General features: G+C 39.3%; 1 protein-coding gene across 2 annotated transcripts; it reads right to left on the bottom strand.

Annotated features, from left to right (window-relative positions):
* Positions 1-1,161: 1,161 nt before the first annotated feature.
* On the bottom strand, positions 1,162-19,754 carry lyn (LYN proto-oncogene, Src family tyrosine kinase). 2 transcript variants are annotated; one of them, XM_032531645.1, is made up of 13 exons: positions 19,516-19,754; positions 13,358-13,434; positions 12,839-12,881; positions 11,045-11,150; positions 10,421-10,519; positions 10,030-10,133; positions 9,748-9,897; positions 9,062-9,214; positions 6,355-6,537; positions 5,935-6,011; positions 4,098-4,251; positions 3,182-3,313; positions 1,162-2,370 (listed from the first exon to the last, which is right to left on the bottom strand). In XM_032531645.1, the coding sequence occupies exons 2-13, from the start codon at positions 13,427-13,429 to the stop codon at positions 2,168-2,170; spliced, it is 1,476 nt and encodes a 491-aa protein (XP_032387536.1). In that variant the 5' UTR covers positions 13,430-13,434; positions 19,516-19,754; the 3' UTR covers positions 1,162-2,167. The 2 variants fall into 2 exon arrangements, with proteins under 2 accessions (XP_032387536.1, XP_032387535.1); XM_032531644.1 differs by having other exon boundaries at positions 13,298-13,434.
* Between the last annotated feature and the right edge of the window lie 219 nt (positions 19,755-19,973).

The raw sequence follows: 19,973 nt of genomic DNA on the forward strand, positions 1-19,973 counted from the left end.
TACAATGCAAATACATTAAAGTACCATATATGTGTACTACTGAGCTACTACCAACTTAACATGTGTTTCATGGAGTGGAAGATATGATGACTACTTGTCTTCCAGTATTGTGTGGTCTCAGAATGAGGTACTAAATAAAGGTCCATATAGAGCCATTGATCTTTGTTTGGTTGCTTTTAATAGGCCTACATGTTTACATTTTTAAATAATGCATGTGCAATGAATTCTGAATACAATGTTAAAATAATAAATTACTAAAATATAAATGTTATCCTTTCTTTTGGGTGTACCTTTTCACAATAAGTACATGAAGCAATGCATAAGGCACACTAAGTGTGTGCCTTTTATAGTTCTCTTAAGTCAGTGAAATGAACTTGAATGCAAGTAGGTTTTGACAAATTGAGTTTAAAATCTTTGATCAGGTTGTTTTTGGGAAGTAAGAGTGATTGGTAAACCTTTAGATTATGAGCTAAATATACAAAGACATCCAACATAGAATGAAATGTATTGCGTACACATTGAGTCAACACAAAATGTACAAGTTCTCATTTCAAATAGCAACAAGTATACTGTTTCGATTCGTCAGAAGGACCCAAATGCAAGACTCGTCCAGGCAGAAGTTCAGACACACATGCTTTATTCTGACTCTACAACTTACAAACTTACATCTACCAACGAACGGGACTCTGACAGGACAAACAGATGAACCGCCAAAGGACAGAGGAAACCCAGGAGTAGAAATACGCAGACCAAGACCGAGGACTGGACGAGACCATAATTGGGAACAAGTGAGAGCAGAAACGGAGGGAAACTAACAAGACAGGACGTGCAGACCATATAAGGGGATGGGTGGAGACAAAGGCACATGACAGACAGGTAACCACAGAGCACATGGGAAACAGCAAAAGCACAAAAAACCCACAATATACAAAATGGCCAACACAGTGGCACAAAGGCACCGGGTTGTCCTGACATATACAACTCAGATGCTCAATAAATGGCAAAGTAGCCCATACACAGGGCTACAGGCTACATTTAAAGTTAAGTTGATGTTATTTTTACTCAGGAATACCATGGGCCCTGCATTTGATTTATAAAATAGCATATTTGAAATTATGAAATGATACAGAGAACATATTTCACATTTGCTTTCTGAAACAAACAAACAAACAACAAAAGCCAAGAGCTACAGCACTTCAATATGAAGTGGACTTTAAGGTGATCAATCCTTCACTGGCCAATGAAAGAGCAAACACCATTCCCATTGGTAGAGCAGCTGACGAAATAATTGAAGTATTTCTTGTGAAATGTAAAACGGATAGTCATAACCTCACATGTTTATAGTTTTGTAATATCTTCCTCTATTATCAACCCAAATGGAAATGTTGTTATTGAACATTACAACATGTAATGCTGCTCTTCACACATGGGGCAGATAGAAGATTCAAGTTTTCTACTTGAAAAAGGCGACCCGCTAATTACAGCCTATACAGAAGGAGATGGGCCTTGGGTTTTGTGAATACATGATCAAAGAACAAGTCAGTCATTTAATAAACACCAATAAAAAGAAGCATTAACATGTTGAAACGAAAGCTTTGATCTCGAAATATCTTGCTCAATATGCAAAGGTGACCAGAAGGGCTATTCCTAATGTGCATGCAGCATGTCCCTTGTCCCACTTTGCCACATTATTTACAGACCCAGACTCTATGGGGCAGCTGTTGGTACAGAAAGGAAGACACTTCACCTATTTTTATCCTGCCTTTGCAAACTCTTTGTATGATGTCAGCTGGTTGTTCTTTCCAATTGTAAAAAAAAAAAAAAAAAACACATATAGAAATTGATTTGGTCCAAATACTCAAATGCATAGGCACAAGACTCTAGTGTCAAAAAGTAAAAAGAAAATAACACATTTTCTCTGTTTTTTCTGTTTTTCATCAATTTTGTGCAAAACCCATCCCTGCTTCTCCCCGGAATACAGTAGAATATAAAGGAGAGTTAAAACTAATTTATGGGACCTGCATACTGCACGTTATAAAGCAAATATTAAAGATTTATTAAATGTGTCATATATACAAAATATTACAAAAAGAAAAATGTATTGAAATTAGCTCCAATCATAATCTGGAGTGATTGGGATTGTTCCTGCGGCTGAAAGTGTCCCACTTTATGGTTGTTGCTGGTATTGTCCCTCTGTGGCGGTGTAGAAGTCGTCGAGGACACTCTGCATGTACTCGAAGGTGGGTCTGTCTTCAGGTTTGTTCTTCCAGCAGGACATCATGATCTCGTAGAGCTCAGCGGGACAGTTGTTGGGCTGAGGCATCCGGTAGCCGCGCTGCACTGAGGATATCACCTCTCCTTTAGTCATACCTGGGAACAATACAGACAGATGTGAAGGTTTGACTACAGGAGTGTTTAGACCAGTGGTTCTTAACCTTGTTGGAGGTACTGACCCCCACCAGTTTCATATGCGCGTTCACCGAACCCTTCTGATGATGGCCAAGCGGGGCGTGTCATCACGAATCATATGAGTCGGGTGTGTGTCTTGACCTCCGCCGAACCCCTGAGACTGACTCACCGAACCCCTGGGGTTCGATCGAACCCAGGTTAAGAACCACTGGTTTAGAGAGAGCTGACACACGCGCTGCATACACACATCATGTTGAGTATAAAGTCACCAGCAGAGGGCAGTAAAGCTTCACAACAGCATAACAATAAGAGCCCAATGTTATTATTTCATTTTGGTTGACAATGCTTACCAATAAAGCAAAGCTGGTAATTACCACATGGGCCGCAGATCCAAAAACTCCAGATGCCCCCAAATGTCCCAGATTCATTTGGGCAACTGGTTTGTGGTAATTTAATCAATAGTCTATTTTTTTTAGGAAAATGCCAATATCCACTACAAAAGCACAATATCTAATGAAATGATAGGGGCCTTCAGGAAGGTCCAGTTTTATTACTCAAGTCTGAGACTATGACTTTAAAAGGGACCCTCTGTCATAATCAAATCATAAAACCTGTATTATTCCAGCTGATAATACTGTGTGTTAACATTGTCAACACTAGAAAATCACAGTATAGCACAATAGGATGAATATGTAATGAGTTTCTATACACAGTTTCCAAAGGTAATAATAAAAGACACATATCTATAACACACAGTGTATTCAATGCGTACCTGGGTAAGGGATTTTCCCGTAGGTTATAATCTCGTAGAGCAGAACTCCAAAAGACCACATGTCTGACTTAATTGTGAAGGATCCATAGTTTATGGCCTCCGGAGCGGTCCACTTAATAGGGAATTTGGCTCCTGCGGAGAACACGCGCATGTTACTCCTTCACAGTCCCACACATCTCACCCACACTTTCCATGCAATAAGTAAAGGATGGTTCTATCATTTCATGTACTTGCATTTATTTAAAGGTTTCCTACTACTGTACTGTAGTTTCAGTGTCTCCTGGTTCTAGATCAGTGATCAATCATGTTTCATCTTATGACAAACATTCTCTCCCACCTATCTCTCTGTGCAGGGGTGTGCATTAGACTGTATCATGTGTCCTAGACTGGTCAGTATGAAAAGAACAGTGCGGTTTGAGGCCATCAGAGATGTTGGTAATTGTGGTATGAGTGCATGCGATTTGGCCTTAAAAAAGTGGAGTAACCTGTAAATGAAACCAAAAGTCTGGCTTGTCTCAAAACACAAAGATTGAAGAAGTGGTTGATTCTGCTCATAGCTCTCAAAAGGGGATTTTTGACACATAAATGTGTCAGAAGTATCCAGTAAGGAAGTCAGCAAATATTTGATGGTAAAAAAAAACATCTTACACAAGACAGCAATGGAGACTCAACCCCATTCTGGAACGTACAAAGACACGCACGCACGCACGCACACACGCGCACACACACACACACACACACGCACGCACACACGCACGCACGCACGCACGCACACACGCACACGCACACGCACGCGCACACACACACACACCACACACACCACACACACACACCACACACACACACACACACACACACACACACACACACACACACACACACACACCACACACACACACACACACACACCCCTTACCCTCTCTGGCAGAGTATTCGTCATCCTCTATGACTCTTGCCAGGCCAAAGTCAGCTATTTTACAGATCAGGCTCTCTGACACCAGGACATTAGCTGCTCTCAGGTCTCTGTGTATGTAATTCTTATTTTCTATGTACGCCATACCCTCCGCTATCTGCAACAGAACACAAAGGTTGTGCTTAAGAACGGCAATGTATGGTCATTATTAAATTTCATTCAAACAGATGAGCAAGAATTAAAAAATGAAAAATGAAAAAAAGACTGTGAATTGCTGGTGAATCTATATGTTCTATAGACCGATTCAGACAGGTCTATCTATGTGGGGCACAAACAAGCTAAAAATCCAGTTCTGGTGGTGACACAATTAGTTGTTGATTGTGGTTCAAAAGATATCGTGTGAGTGGCTAGTTGGTGGTTTCTGTGTCTCATGGGCTGATTTTGACTGTGAACTGAACATTTTGGGTTTTGACTGTTGCTCAGAAGAAATGGTGAAATACGACATTGCATTTGGATTTGTTCTTTTTTTCATTTAACCTTTGGCTGCACCACAAAAACTCATCAAAGAGCAAGGGTCATCTTTTTTCGTGTGAGTTGCGTTTTCAAGGAAAAAAGGAAGAAGATTACAGTAAAGCTTTATTTATTTTGCAGGTCTGTAATTCCCCCATTCCTGGAGGTCCCCTGCAAAGAATGATATCATTTGCTACTAATTATAGCAAAAACAATAATTTTCTTGAAGGAAGTGCTCAATTATAACCACAGTAAATAATCATACTTTATTTATTTATCATTGGAAACTTTATCAGTGATGTGTCTGCATTTTGGTTATTGTTCCTCTTTTCAGTTCAGCCATGGAAATAGTGACATACAGTACATGGTAGGCCTATGTGCTCAACTCGCCTCGCCTTTACTCTTCTGTTTTGCTTTTCCATTGTAAAAAGAAGTCCCTGGTACCTGCTGACAGGTACTTTTTTCTAGTATCACCTTTGTCGAGGTTCCAAGCGAGCTGAGGCGATACCAAAAGGTGACGTGAAAACCTGCAGACTACCGATTGGTCGGAGAGAATCGTTACTAATCACTGCGTCATCATTACTAGTGACAGACATAGACCGTGAAATTAATGGACAAAGCAACGCTGTAGACTTGTAGAACAATACACACACACACACACACACACCACACACACCTATGCTTGATGAATGGTTCAACCAGCTAAATTGAGACTATATTTTTGGGTAGTCCAAGCTTAGTTGCCCCACACTACTTCTGCACGCCACATTCCACTTCTTGTGCACCCTTGTAAATTTGTCACGGACACTTTTCCAGTCCGTTTGACCTTATCTACAGTCTTTCCCATTGCGGTTGCAACCTATCTCAAGGCATTGTCCAACGATAATTTAATTAACTATCATAAATGCGGATGTATACGTATGAGCTTGCATCATTTTTCCTCTTTGCCTATCATTACATTCAAACCTTCGTCTGTAAATCATCTAGTTAAAATAATGTACAATACTTGCAATGTTGCCCCCACACACAAGGTATAGTATTGCGTGGATCGGCGTGTCGTGTAACAAAAACTGGGATGACACATTTTGCTAGGCATCGACGCATAATGGCGGCCAACTCGTACCAATGCGTAGCCTTGCGGACTTGTGTGCATGCAGATGTGTTGACTCTTAACGGCCCTAAATCTGCAATGGAAAAAGGAGGACGGGGCACCGTAGCCGAGCCGAGTAGAGCTGGTACTGACAGTGGGTAAGCGCCAATATATGTCTGTTTTACATCCATGGCGGAGCTTTGAGAAAAGTCAGCATGTTGTTGTCAGTGTGGTTATCACCTGCGCTGAGAAATCGATGAGCTTGGGTAGTTGCAGTTTGCATCCTGCATCGCTCTTTAAGAAGTCTAGTAGGCTCCCTAAAGAAAAGACACAAAAAGAAACATGTCAGTGTCTTGTATGTCTGTGTCCATGTTTGTGGTGTAGTACTGCATACTTACTCACACATGTTTACATATCAGCCGTGCAAAACGTTTTAAAATGTTTTTCTTTTTTGCTAACCTAATCCTTCTCTGTGAATTATGTCCAAGGATCAATGTGTGTGTGTGTATGTGTGTGTGTGTGTGGGGGGGCACATGAATACTTTGTGTCACAATACTAAGCTTCTGACATTTGCACCTATATCTGGATGCCTATTTTGAATATCTAATAATCTGCTGCACTCACTGGAAGCTACATGTGTAAAAGTTGATGCGTCTTTACCATTGGCCATAAACTCAGTGATGATATAGATGGGTGGTGTCTTGGTGATAACGGCGTAGAGCCGCACCAGCCTGTTGTGCTGCAGCGTCTTCATGACGTTGGCTTCTTCCAAGAAGGCTTCGACTGTCATGGTGCCTGGCTTCAGCGTCTTCACCGCCACTGTGGTTGTGTTGTTGTAGTAAGCTGTTATCACAGAAAGTGAAGGAAGAGGGGGATAGAGAGATTTGGGGAGATGGAGAATGTTCATTAATTTCCGTGAAAGTATGAAATGATCTACTTTACATTCTGCTTGGTGTCAGTGTCTTTCAGTGTGAACAATCTCAAAATAGGCCATGACTCTAAAAAAGGACATTTCTAATTCTACTATAACTTTTTGAACAGTTTTTTTATTCAACCCTTGTGTAAAACCATTTCAAATGACATGTAGTCAGTAGACTGTTTTCACATTAAAGACACATTTTGTATACATTGCATAGACCGATTATTACTCCATTTTCCACAGAGATGTATAGTAACAAAGTAAACTACTTCACTACTATACTTAAGTACAAAAAGGGTGTATCTGTACTCTACTGGAGTATTGTTTTTTTTCCTCCTACTTCCACTTTTACTTTAGTACATATTTTAAATGAGTTTAATATTTTACTCCGAAACATTTTTTATCTGCTGCATCATTACTCGTTACAACTATGAGAATGATTCCAAACCCACACTATCACTGCCAGAGCGGTAGACGGCTCTGTCACCAGGTTTGATGAAGCTGGTTCCTCATTGAGCGAATCAAGCTATCAAGGTGTCTTATAAGAAGAGTGCGCGTGCTCCCGTTCTGCCTTTCGCTCTGCTGCCTGCCTGCATTGAGAAATTTTGAGCTTTGCTAGTTTTTTCAAGACTGAAGAACCAGAAAACACCACCTTCAACACCTTCAACTTTGAGTGATCGTGGCGGTGAGGGTGAGGAAGTAGACCACCCCCGGCCCTGCTTACAGTCCATGTTTTCATTTGTCGGAGTGAAAGACAATTCATATAGAATGTGCCTACTCTGTCCCCCAAAAGGTTGCGAACTAGTGGCCTTCAAAAATTCACCGTCAAATTTGAAGAAACATATCAAGGTAAGATACATAAAGTATATAATACAAACATGGCAAACCAGCTTGAGCTATCTAGCTAGCTATCTTGAGCTAACTAGCTAGTTCCTGACATGCTGCGGTGTTGTATATTCCTGTCCTTGTACTGCTGCCACAGCAAAAGGAATTGTGAGTGTCCTTTGGGCTAATTTGAAATAATATAAACAATATCATATTCAAACCTTTGACTGCATTCTTTAATAACTACATAACACAATACTTTTACTTTTAGTACTAAAGTAAACATTTTAAGATAAACTACTTGCAATACCTAAGTACAAAAAATGTTAAATACTTTAGTACTTCCACTTAAGTGTGGTGCCTAAAGAGCACTTCAACTTCTACTCTCACTTATTTTGACTTTTTTGATAGAGCCCTTGTACTTTTACTCAAGTACTTTGTACATGTATGATTTTCCATAAGACTTGTTGTGACAAATATAAGAGCTTCGTTAGTGTTTGAAATTTTAGAAAAAATTCAAATCACAGAAAGCAACACTATATTTACTGTTGAAGGTTCAGAGAAAAATCTCACACAGCATGACACTAACAGAAAATACATGACTCTGTGTGTATATAATCTGAGGTTTAGTTAAAGCAGTGAAGTGCCTTTTTTTAAAAAGCTATTCATGCCATTTGTTCCATTAGCTCAGTTAAAAAAAAACAACAACCCACAGACCCACATAGGTTTTTTCACTTCTCACACGGCAGCTGCAAAAGGGTGACACAACTGATGGCTTTGGCAAAAGTTCATGAAACAAAGACATAGATATAGGTGTGGTGTGCATGGACACATTTGAATATATTTTCTGAGAAAGCAGTCTGTTATGACCTAAATACATCTGATAGACAAAAGAAGGAAGTCTTTTTTGTTTTAATTAGGGGGAAATGGAAACGTCCCTGTACTGTTGACTTCTGCAACAATGAATTTACAGAAATGAGACAAAGGAATTGGAAATCCTCTAGTCTCCCACTGACCTACTGCATCTCCATAGCGCTGCGGGGGAGGGTCTGGCTAGACCACACAACATTCCTGGACAGGAGAAAAATGTGCTCTGCTTGATTTGGCATTTCTTTAAACCATCCACAATCATCTAGGAAGCTGCGGTGCCACTGCAAAATAGCCTTTGGGAAGAATCTTGTTTCGGTGGAACATGTGTACTTTGAAAAGTTATTTTGGTCGCGCAAGAGAAAACTCAGATTAGACAGATGGTCTAGCTAGCTGTCTAGATTTAGATCTGAGGACCAGTTAATCATTGTCCCCAAAAATCAACCGGAGTTTGGAATATCAACACAAAGAAAGCTGTAGATGAGGGGCATCCCGTGAATGAAACGTTGTTGTATATACTTGAAATCCTCAGATGTGCAAAACTGAAAAAGAAACATTCTAATTTACTCATGCAATATTTAAAAGTGTTCTTTTAAATGAACCAGCTCCAAGCATGAGTCTGTGTCTTTTTCCTATTTTTTGTCCTCAGACATTTCAGGGAATGTGTGTGTCCTACAGAAGGTGAACACAGCAAAAGAGCTCTTCCTAGTCAAAATAATTGAATACATTAAGAGAAACTATTTTCTCTTTACTCACCCATCCAGACTTCACCAAACTGCCCTGCTCCGAGTTTCTTCACCATCTTAATAGAATCTTTGGAAATCTCCCAGGCATCTTTATCCCACGGCTTCTGAGCGTTGGGTTTCACACATGCACGGTCCAGTTTACGACATAGGCCGTCCGCTTTGTCTGGAAGGTACACACACGCTGACACTTAGAACTAAGGTACAGTATCCTTAGTGGCCCACTTAATGAATAAAACATGTGTTAATAAATTTATTTTTTAGGTAAGGTAAAGTCTTTAGAAAGCTAATAACAAGATCAACATAACTCTCAAAAAGTCCTCCAGGCCAAATGGCCTCAGGTTGTTTATTCCTACTCTCTAATAGGACCTACAGTTGAATTCCCTAAATTAGGTTAAATTACGTAACTTTAGTCTCTTCAGTGTTCGTTTGACCCATCCGTCCACCCAGACCTCTTCCCTACACAGACTTTGTTGTCCTTTATACTACGTCCTTTGACTTGCTTCTTTGCTCCTCATAATTACTTTGGCCACTTGAGGTCGCTACCACAATAAAGTATATATGGGTTGTAACAAGCTGCTTGGATAAACAACCCGTGGGGTTGTTTTTTGGGGTAAGGACAGTCTCAATACCATATTAGAAGGATGAGAGTTTTTGAATAAAGGATTTGAAGTGCCTCCATTGCAGAGTTGTACTCACTGTGGTAGTGTTTGATCATGCTGCCGATTTCCTTGAAGGAGATTTTAGGAGAGATGTAGTAGCCGCCATTATCCATCTTCCTGATTTTATAGTGTTTGACTGAATCTGTTCCCTGGGCGTCCACGTCTCTGATGGACAATGAGTAACTTCCTGTGGAAAAATCAGCAAGCAAAAGAAAGTGACTAGTGATTCAAAATGATGGTGGAAGAAATCAATATAGTGAAAGTGAGGAATGTTTGTGACTGTTTCTTTGTCTCTCCAGGTTGTTTGTGATTTCCGAACCTTTTGACGTTTCACTTTCCCTGATAAGATAAGAGCCTGGTTTGTTTGCTGGCGCCAACAGCTGCCTTTCTGCATCCTTTCTCGTGATGCCCTTGAAAAACCACCTACAATGAACAGGAAATACACTGAATATTCAAAATGGAAATATTTCTCATATTTATAAGAATGTGTTTACGCATTTTTACAAATTGCACCTCCGTGATCTCATAGCTTGGAAATCCTCCTTTGTGATCAGTGTATGGTAAATATAGGAAGCACAAAATCTTTCAATTTGATTCACTCTGAAATTTACATTGCAGTTGTACCTGTTCGGCATGAATCAAAACGTTCTTCAAATCATACATCATTATTCCAAAAGCAAAATGTAATTCATTTAGATGCAGTTACTCACTCTTCTGTTTCCATGGTGTCAGCTTGGGCAACATAATTGCACGGAATGAATCCTTCTTTGTTGGTTGTCAATGACTTTGCTTTCCACCATTCCCCATGCCTGCAGGAAATATCAATTTATTTGAGCACAACTATAGTTCTTTTTCATTGTCAGTACCTTCTGTAAGATCTAGGTGTCCTAAAGTGCTAGACAAGCTGCTTGAACCCTGATTTTCAATAAAACATTTACATAAAAATGTCAAATATGCATTCAACAGTTTATTTGAACACTTTCTTTTAACAGACGCAACACAACATCAAATTGAAATCAGTCTTAAGCCTCCTTTAATGAGTACTTCTTCTGAAATAAGTCATTTGAACTTTTGAATCAGAACTTAAAGTAGACTATTTAGTGATGCAAGAGTCTGTAGTGACGGATGGATCACTGGGTCTATCATGGTTGAAGAGGTTATGGTAAACTGTATCGACTCAGTGACAGTCTTCTATTGGTAAGAACTTTTGAAACGGTGCTCAGTTTCATAGTTTGTGCTCCTTTTTGTTTTTTGCCTTTCACGATGCAAGTATATAAATGATGAATAACACTTATTGAAGTCGAATCAGTCAACCATCAGCATCAGAGACTCACTCTTCTAAGATTTTCATCTTCTCTCCTTTCTTGAATCCTAAGTCATCAGGATGCGCAGCTTCATACGGGTAAATGCTGATCACAATTTTACAAGCCGCGTTTTGCTCTAAGAGAGGAAACAACAAAATTATATTGACGTGTTAGATTCTGTACAATAAAATAAATAGCACCTAGGCCAGACAAAGGCTAAAGAGAGCCCAAAAATAGTGACTACATAATGTATCAGATGGGCGGGACCATTCACGATATGACTGTAGATGTACCCCTGGGGTCATCAAGGAGCCATCTTCCTGTTTGAGTTGGCTCACAAACATATCAGTAATTATTGCTGGAATAGCGCTAGTCTTAGTCAAAAGGTACCCACAATACTACCTCCCTATCCTCCAGTTGTGTTAGTAATGCTCTTTTAATTAAAAAAAAAACCTTAGAACAACCCAGCCGCATTGCAAAACCCATTACATTTTGGAGCTGATCTAAATCACAAGGCAGATACACACATTGTTACTTCCCCCCATTTCAATAACACGGCAAAATAGACTGCATTGGGATTCCGCGGGACAACACAAAAGTGTGGGTTCTGGGATTCAGCCAGCGCAGAAGAATAGAGTCAACACATAAAGTTGAAAAGAAGTTTAAAGCAAGACGTGAACCGGTCCCTGGCTGCACACTCTCGCTCTGATTTTGTTTCTCACTGCACGGAAAATGGGCAGAAAGGAAAAACAGTCCGACGGGAGTGACATTCTCTTTACAAACACCACTTTGACACAACACAGTACTTTCTATGTTACTGTGGTGACATTCTGATATTAGCAGCTTCCCCATCACCAACTTCTCACAGAACTAATTTCAATTGAATTTGAATTTGAATTTTTTGTTTTGTTTTGGAAGCTGACTCAAAGCCGTCTCCCGGGCTGCAGTACCACTCTCTGCCTGAACTGTTACTGATTTAGTCAAGCTAGCCAGCTGTCTGCTATTAAGCTAGCTAGTGTGCTAATTGCACCATGCTACAATTGTTACAGAAAATGAGCCCAACAGCGGGCTTGTGGCCAGTGGCAGCACTGGGGTCCCACCGGATTTCTGGTTAAGTCTTACAATTAACATATGGGCATGTGTGTAGAATATTAAAGTGCTCATATTGTGCTCATTTTCAGGTTGATAATTGTATTTAGAGGTTATATAAGAAAAGGTTTACATGGTTTAATTTTCAAAAAACACCACATTTGTGTTATACTGCACATTGTTGTAGTGTTGAGTTCTCTATTTTAGCTACAGAGTGAGGCATCTCACTTCTATCCCATCTTTGTTAGGAGTCGCACATGCGCAGTACCAAGGTAAGGACTACTAGCCAGTCAGAAGCAGAGTATGAGGGCGTGCTACACTAGCAGCTAGGCGAGCATTAGAACATGTGTGTTTTAGGGAAGTAAAGGCTGGACTACTGTAGAGCTGTTTGGAGCAGTTTGTGAACAGTGTTTTCTGTCTGAGATTTGTAAGTCTCTTTGAGGTGGACTTTGGGCAATTTCGCTTTGTAAACCTATTACATGAACAAAAAAGATATACAACAAAATAAAGGAAAGGGAAAAGCCAAAAAGCATAATATGAGCCTTTGCTAGAACGTTATTAAATTGACTTTTGGTCAGTAGAAATGTAGGATGTAGAAACATAGTCAAAAAATGCAGTCTACTTCTGGAACTGCCTCAGCCTAGGCAAAAAATGTGTTTTTGAACATACTTTTACAATTATAGTTAGAAAGAGAGAACAAAACAGAAAGAAAGTAGGAATGTGGCGCAGGCCTACCTTCCATCTTTTGGAACACCTGACCAGGTAACAGGGAGTTATCCTGTAAAGGCAGACGAAGAGTTTTCAGGTTCAGAGACAGTCTCTCTTCTGTTATTTTCAACTACAGACTTTCACAATCTGTTCATTTCCTTCTGCTAGAAGTAATTATGTGAAACAAGGAAGTTCTGTTCCTTAAAGGAAATATCTGAGTCACTTTTTCCCCTCATTAGAAATGAGTGTATCTGACTTGTAAAATACTCTCTTAAGAAAAAAAGGATTTCACAACATTCTCCATTTGTTCAAATTTAAATTCACCAGTCACCATTAGTAATGTAAAAAAACATAAAATGCACGATTTTTATGCTGTGACTGTTTTTTGATTTTCACTTTGGATTCAAATCAGCACCATGACAGGGAGCAGAAATGTGGTTCTGCTCAGAATCGGGTTTTGCTCAGCCCAGCTGTCTGGCCACTTACTATGTTGTCTCTTATATTGGAGGTAGGGTCTCTGACATAGTGCGTGTGGTCGGTACGTACAGTCTGCTGGCTGCTCTTCCCCTCCACTCCTCCGCTCAGACCTTCGCTCAACGTGGACTTCATACAGCCCATACTGCCTGCAGGAGGAAGTGAAAAAAAGGACGAGTAAACTTTGACACATTTAACATGTGTAATGAGAAAATTACATTTAAACATGATTCCTTATATATTCTTGACTTCTTTCTGTGTTTCTTTCCCCACATGTAGGAAGTAAGGTTGTCTAATTCTTAAAAGTGTAAAGTCACAAAGTCCAGTGAACATTTGTTGCGGCCTTTATATGACCCGATGAGGGAGCAAGGTCACCCGTAAACTCTCTCTCCCTGCGGCATCTGTCTTCCCCTAGCATCAGAGATAAACTGCCATTTGTAACCTCGAGGGAATGGTGCGCAGAAGGGAAAGATGTCAAAGTGACTCCAGGGTGTCTCCTGGTGTTTAGATGAACTCTTTTGTATGCTGAATCATGTTACCCAAAGAGGTGTCCCTATACCTTGGGGGTGGCATATAGGCTGAGAGATTTCTTCACTTCAAAGAGAGACACTTCCACATTGCGCTCCTATACTTTGTGAAAGTGTTCTTCCTAAACTTGCAAGTATTAGAAATATACAAAAACCAAACTTGTTTTACTCAGTCAATTTTGAAAAACCACTCCTGCTGTAAAGAAACGTCCATTACACATGTCCAGCTGCTGAAGCGAACAACACTTACAACGTTTGATACCAAACACCTGGGACTTTTTTGGCACTTGCAAGTAAAAATAACACAGAACGTGTTCCTTTTTCAATACTCTGTGCTAAAAAAAAGTCCAAGAGGAAATGCACCTAGAAACCAACAAGCAAGAACAAGTGTACAACTTGTTGCACACGCTCAAACGCTCAAAATGTTATTTTGTCTCATTTACACTATTATTATTTTGCAGTATTTCTGTTCCCTGTGTCTCACTTCCGGGGCTCCATCATGTTGCACTTGTGTGTTGTGTGTGTGTGTGTGTGTGTGTGTGTGTTTGTTTGTGTAAGAAAGTGTGTGGGTTTTTAGTTCCTACCTGACTGACTCCATATGTACTAAGCATCCCTTTTGTTTTGTCTATACTACTATAGGTACTTATACTACATTGACTAGATTAAATAGAATTGCATTACTAAAAATAGACTAAAATACAATTTTCATTGACTAAAACTAGAATAAATGTCATCAATTTCCGTCGACTAAATTTAGACTAAAATAGTCATGGGTAATTCGGACTAAAATAAGACTAAAATGCTCAGACTTTTAGTAAACTGAAACTTGACTAAAAAGAGTATGAACGTGACTAAAAGTAATACAAACTAAAACGTCAGTTTGACACAAAGACTAGACTAAAACTAAATTTAAAACAGGCCGTCAAAAACAACACTAGACCATTCTAAGCATGTTTTCCAAAAACACAAAAATACAGATACATAAAAATTAACAAGCTGGTCTTCTGTGATATAGATTGTGAAGAAAATAGATTTTTTGTGGGCTTCCTTCCACAGTCGTGCATGTCTGGCAAATTGGTGACTTTAAGTTGCCGGTAGGTGTGAATGGTTGTCCCGTCTCTATGTGTCGACTCTGTGATTAACTATCGACCTCTTCAGAGTGTACCCGGCCTCTGGACCAATGTCAACAGGGATCGGCCCCTGCCTACAAAGTGTTTACCGTCATATTTCATTGATTTTCCTACAATACCCATTAGTGGCAAGTGAAACACAATTAATGTTTCATAGGTAGGGTTAATCCAGGTAATCCAGAACTATTGTGGTCTTGGCCCTGGGGGCCCTGAGGCCATTTTTACAGTTTAATTTCCGTCTGGATTTATTTTATAAAAAAGCTTGTAAAACATCAACCCTGTTGTCTACAGTCAAGATATGAACATCATTTTTTTAGGACAAACTGGGTTATTAGATTATTTGGGTTGCAGTGAGGTCACTTGCATGTTAAAAATGGTTGTAGGGCCTTAAAGATGAATAAATAAATAAATAAATAAATGAATCTTCCAGATATGTATTGATATCACAGACATATAAGTAAAACCTAAGCCATTTTCCATTCTAAAACACTTCTCATATGTCTTGGGAGTCACACTGTGAAGAAATAATCATTATAACTTATACAGTTGATAAAATACATGCATTTTTTCCAAAAAAGTCAAGACGTTTTGCTCTCATGACATTTACTTATGCCAATAATAACATAATAATGTCATATTTATTGATATTACACCCACAGCAATGTTATACAAGCAAATATGTGGCTAAAAAGTGCACCATTTGGCCTTCCATAGCGTATATAGGCATTTTTGTCCCTTCTGGCCTTCCATACAAGAGGGGTGCCTTTATCTCCCATATATGGGCATGTACTTCCTGAACCAATAGACGGGAGAGACAGGGCAGAGATGGAGGAGCGAGCCAGCGGCAGAAATGAGCCAAAACGCGATGAATTATGGACATAAAGTTAATCATTCTTGGATATAACAGTATGGATTTACAGCCCAAAGAGGCTGAAGTTCCAGGCTGGATAGAAAATCCCCTGTAGAGGCTAGAAAGACAGGGAAAAGACCACTGTAAACGCGAAAACGTCAGGATTTAACCGAAACCAAAAGTGAATAAATCACTTGTATGGTTCAAAAGTTATTAAACTATGAATCAGAGGTACTTTTTTACTCGTGGGCGAGTGTCTCGGGCTCAGAGGGTTAAATAATGAGAAAGCTAAGACTGACTTAAAGTACAAGGTAGGATGCAGAATTAGAATCTTTTGGGAAATATGCATATTTGTTTTTGAGCAGAGAAGAATAGATCTTTCATGTATGTGCGTTAAGCATGGAACTAAAGCCAGGAACAGGAGCACGTACAGTACTTCTGTGTTTTCTACCTGACGTCCTGTGATGTCACGCATCCTAGATTGGAAACCGTTGTCAGTGATCATAATCCGCGCAGCAATCAGAGTCTTTACAGAGAAAATGAGAATATGATGGTGTTACTAATACAGTTCCCAGCTGAGTTTCAAAACATCAACAGTGATCTTGGAGGAAATCCAAGGGATGCTGTTAGAAAATCACAGAATGTGTCTTAAAGGAATTGTTAAATAAATTAAGAGTTTGACGGCCTTGGTTCCAGTAAACAGTTTCATGTCTTTAGTGTGGTTTTTTTAGGCCTAAAGGATGTTTCTTAAATGTTTCCACAGCGACAAGGGTATAATTCTGAAGTTTCTTTGCTTGCAAATGATCGATAAAGCAAAATATACATAATTACATTATATACATAATTAGTAACATTAGTCCTAAAATATAACTTATAATAAACTATTCAACTGTAGTATTAGTGCTACTCCACTGTACCCCGTCCATTCGGTGTATTAAAAGATGTATTGCTGTGACTTCCTGTATTGTAGTTTTCTATTGTAGTTTGAGGTTGGGGTGTTGTCTGCTAACCAGCAGGAAGCCCACAAACAAAGACACATTATGATGACGTTTGCATACGTGCGCATACAGATACATAAAACTAAAAATGACCAGTAAATATTATTTTTAAACTTTTGGAGATGCATCCTGTGTGACAAATTGTGGTATTTCAGAGAAGGTATTGTGGATAATGAGTATAATGTGTTGTTGTCGAGCGCCGTGATGCTTTGTAGGACCGTTTTGAACCTTCTGTGTTTAAGCCAAACTGGCAGCTCGTCTTGACATGAGACTTTCCAAAGTGCAGTCATTTTCAAAAGGCATAGCAGAGGAAGACATAACAAATGTTAGAACACGTCCCAATGTCACCTGCTGTATTATTTTAATAGTGCACACACGCACATGCTCTGTTTTAAAGTTCATAGTTACACACTAGTTTGATGCATCATTTTAATTTGCATATTGCCCTTGTTGCATTGTGACTTTTATTACCGAATACAAAGTTTATGCTATACTGTAAACAAATGTTATCGGGATGCTCTCAACTGATTTTTGTTCACACTGGCAGAGGCATGTGTTTCCTATGCGGCAGAAACCATATTGATTTAAACTTTGGACCCATTGGAGAATATTTAACTACATCCTTAGCTTCATGAAATTCCGGTTTATAATCTAGTACAATATATTGCTGGGTAAATCAGTGAATGCTTTCCCATTGTTTATAGTTTCTGTTTATATTACCTTCCTCTTCTGTCATTTTTCTGCTTGCTGAGGTCAGTTTTTGTGTTTGGTAATGTTCAAACTAACTGACAGAAGATTAAAACAATAGCTTCTATCAAATTGTGTGTGTATGTGAATCACCAACTTAATTGTGGCTATTTTGTTAAAATGCAAGAGTCCAGTTGAGTCCAGCTGGCTGTAATATTTTACTGTAACATAAAGTACTTTTGGTGGTTGATTTTTTAAATGTTTTGAAATACCTGATATACTGTATGTTTCTAATAAACAGAGCGTTCTTCTACAGAAGTGGCCTAAATCTAGAGGCCGTACCCTCTAGATTTATGACAGAATATATAAAAAGCATGATACAGTGATTGATAACACACATACACACTGTACTGATAATACGGACACGCACATAACGCATTCTCGATATGTGATTATGTGCTGGATTGATGTTTGGGATGTAAAATCCCAGCAGCCTACAACTGTAACGAGATTATACGGAGCATTAATTAAACAACAAGGTGAAGATCTAAAATGAGATTATATATGAAATGAGGGGGTAATGAGGCATTACAGCAGCAGAAGTTGGCACCTGTTCTCTTAAAGAAGAAAAACAACACTGTTGCTCATTCTCCAGGAAACCGAAGCGCATGAATGAACACAAACAGTGACAGGAGGCACACATTCGTCCTGTGGGCAGGACAGCAGAAGTTAACAAGAAGACAGTATAGGTCCCAGGGGTGTCAAACTTAAGTTCACTATGGGCCACATCACATCAAGGGCCTAGTTTATTGACATGCTTTTCTGTCATCAACAAAGTAACACATTTTTGACAGTATTGTTGCATGTCTTACATAGCGTTGTCACTTAGTTTGTGGACATAAACCCCTAAAAAAGTCAAAAGAAGCAAAAAAAAGTTCCTAAGCCAAGCTACATACTAGCCACGTAGTCTACATTCAATACGAAAAGTATTAAAACCTCCTGCATGAAACAACTTTACACATGCCCTTGTCTACCACATAAATGGTAATTAAGTCTATGCTGCAATTTAGAGTTAATAGTATGCAAATAAAAATGGTTATTGTCCCCAAAGATATTCAGATGACAGATTCAGTTCAGACGTTGACCACCATGAATTCAACTGGCGAACATAAAAGGAGCACACCTTAAACCAGAATTGGTGCAGAGTGTGTTGTTAGTTTGACTAAATAAGAGTCACTCTTTATGAATCAAGATGACAGTAGCCTACATGTGGTTATGAATAAAAAAAGAGTTGTAACTAACAATTTGGCAGTTGGTCACTGGTTATGTCCTTTAGTGGTTCATTGCCTCTCTTATATTGTTAACTTGACATTCAGCAAACAGCTGGAAAGCAAGGGGCTGAGGAGACCAAACGTGTACACACACACACACACACACACACACACACACACACACACTAGGCCACAACAGACAGATTAGATTAGGACTTTATATAAGGAAATACTGTATTTGTTAATGTTGAAGTAGAGAAGAGTTACACACACACACACACACACATACACACAGCAGAACATAGCAACTATGAGCACCATATACATCCTCCTTTAGCAATGGACTGGGCCAAAGGCTGGAGAGATGAAGAAATGAAAGGAGGGGACTTAGTCCACTGCATTGTAAAATCTAAAGGCATATGCAGATTGCCCCTTTAAAGTTACATCAAGTAAGGCTAAACCAGTGTTTTAATACAACTGACACAATTTGATTTTAATCAGAATATTTGAAGTTCCATAAAACCATCCATATTGAGAATGAAACAGTCTTTGACTCAAACAAATACTACTATACTTTCCGAAATGGATTGATGCATTAAAATCCCAGTTAAGCCTAGAATTCCCAGTCTAGCCACTCAACATTTGTGTGTGTGTGTGTGTGTGTGTGTTTGTTTGTGTGTGTCTGTGTGTATGTAACAGTGAGCGATAAATAGCACACAATCACCTTATGCACATCTCTGCCTGGTGTCACATGCATTTGGGCTTACCCTTCTTAGTGTGTATCCCTGGTTAGAGAAACAGTTTGTCCACTGTGACGAAGTCTTTTAGTCCTCAGATTTCTTCTCTGTGCTCCTCATCAGATTGACTGACAGACTGGTGGACAGACAGACTGGTGGTATTTGGCTCGAAAAGTGGATCAGCCGGTGGACATGGACTGTTACGCTGAATGAGGAACTTGTGGGGGGTTTTTTTCTTACTGAAACTTCCTGCTCCAATTGTCTAATGATTATTTGCATAATCAGCAACTCCCACACCCACACACACACACACACACACACACACACACACACACACATACACACACACACACACACACACACACTAGATTAGGACTTTATATGAGGAAACACTGCATTTGTTAAAGTTGAAGTAGAGAGTAGAGAAGAGTTATACAATAAGTCATAAAAGACATGAACAGACCAAAAACCCTTTAAGGAATTAAGAT

The sequence above is a fragment of the Etheostoma spectabile genome, chromosome 12 (assembly GCF_008692095.1).
Source record: "Etheostoma spectabile isolate EspeVRDwgs_2016 chromosome 12, UIUC_Espe_1.0, whole genome shotgun sequence".
In the NCBI taxonomy this organism is placed as follows: domain Eukaryota; kingdom Metazoa; phylum Chordata; class Actinopteri; order Perciformes; family Percidae; genus Etheostoma; species Etheostoma spectabile.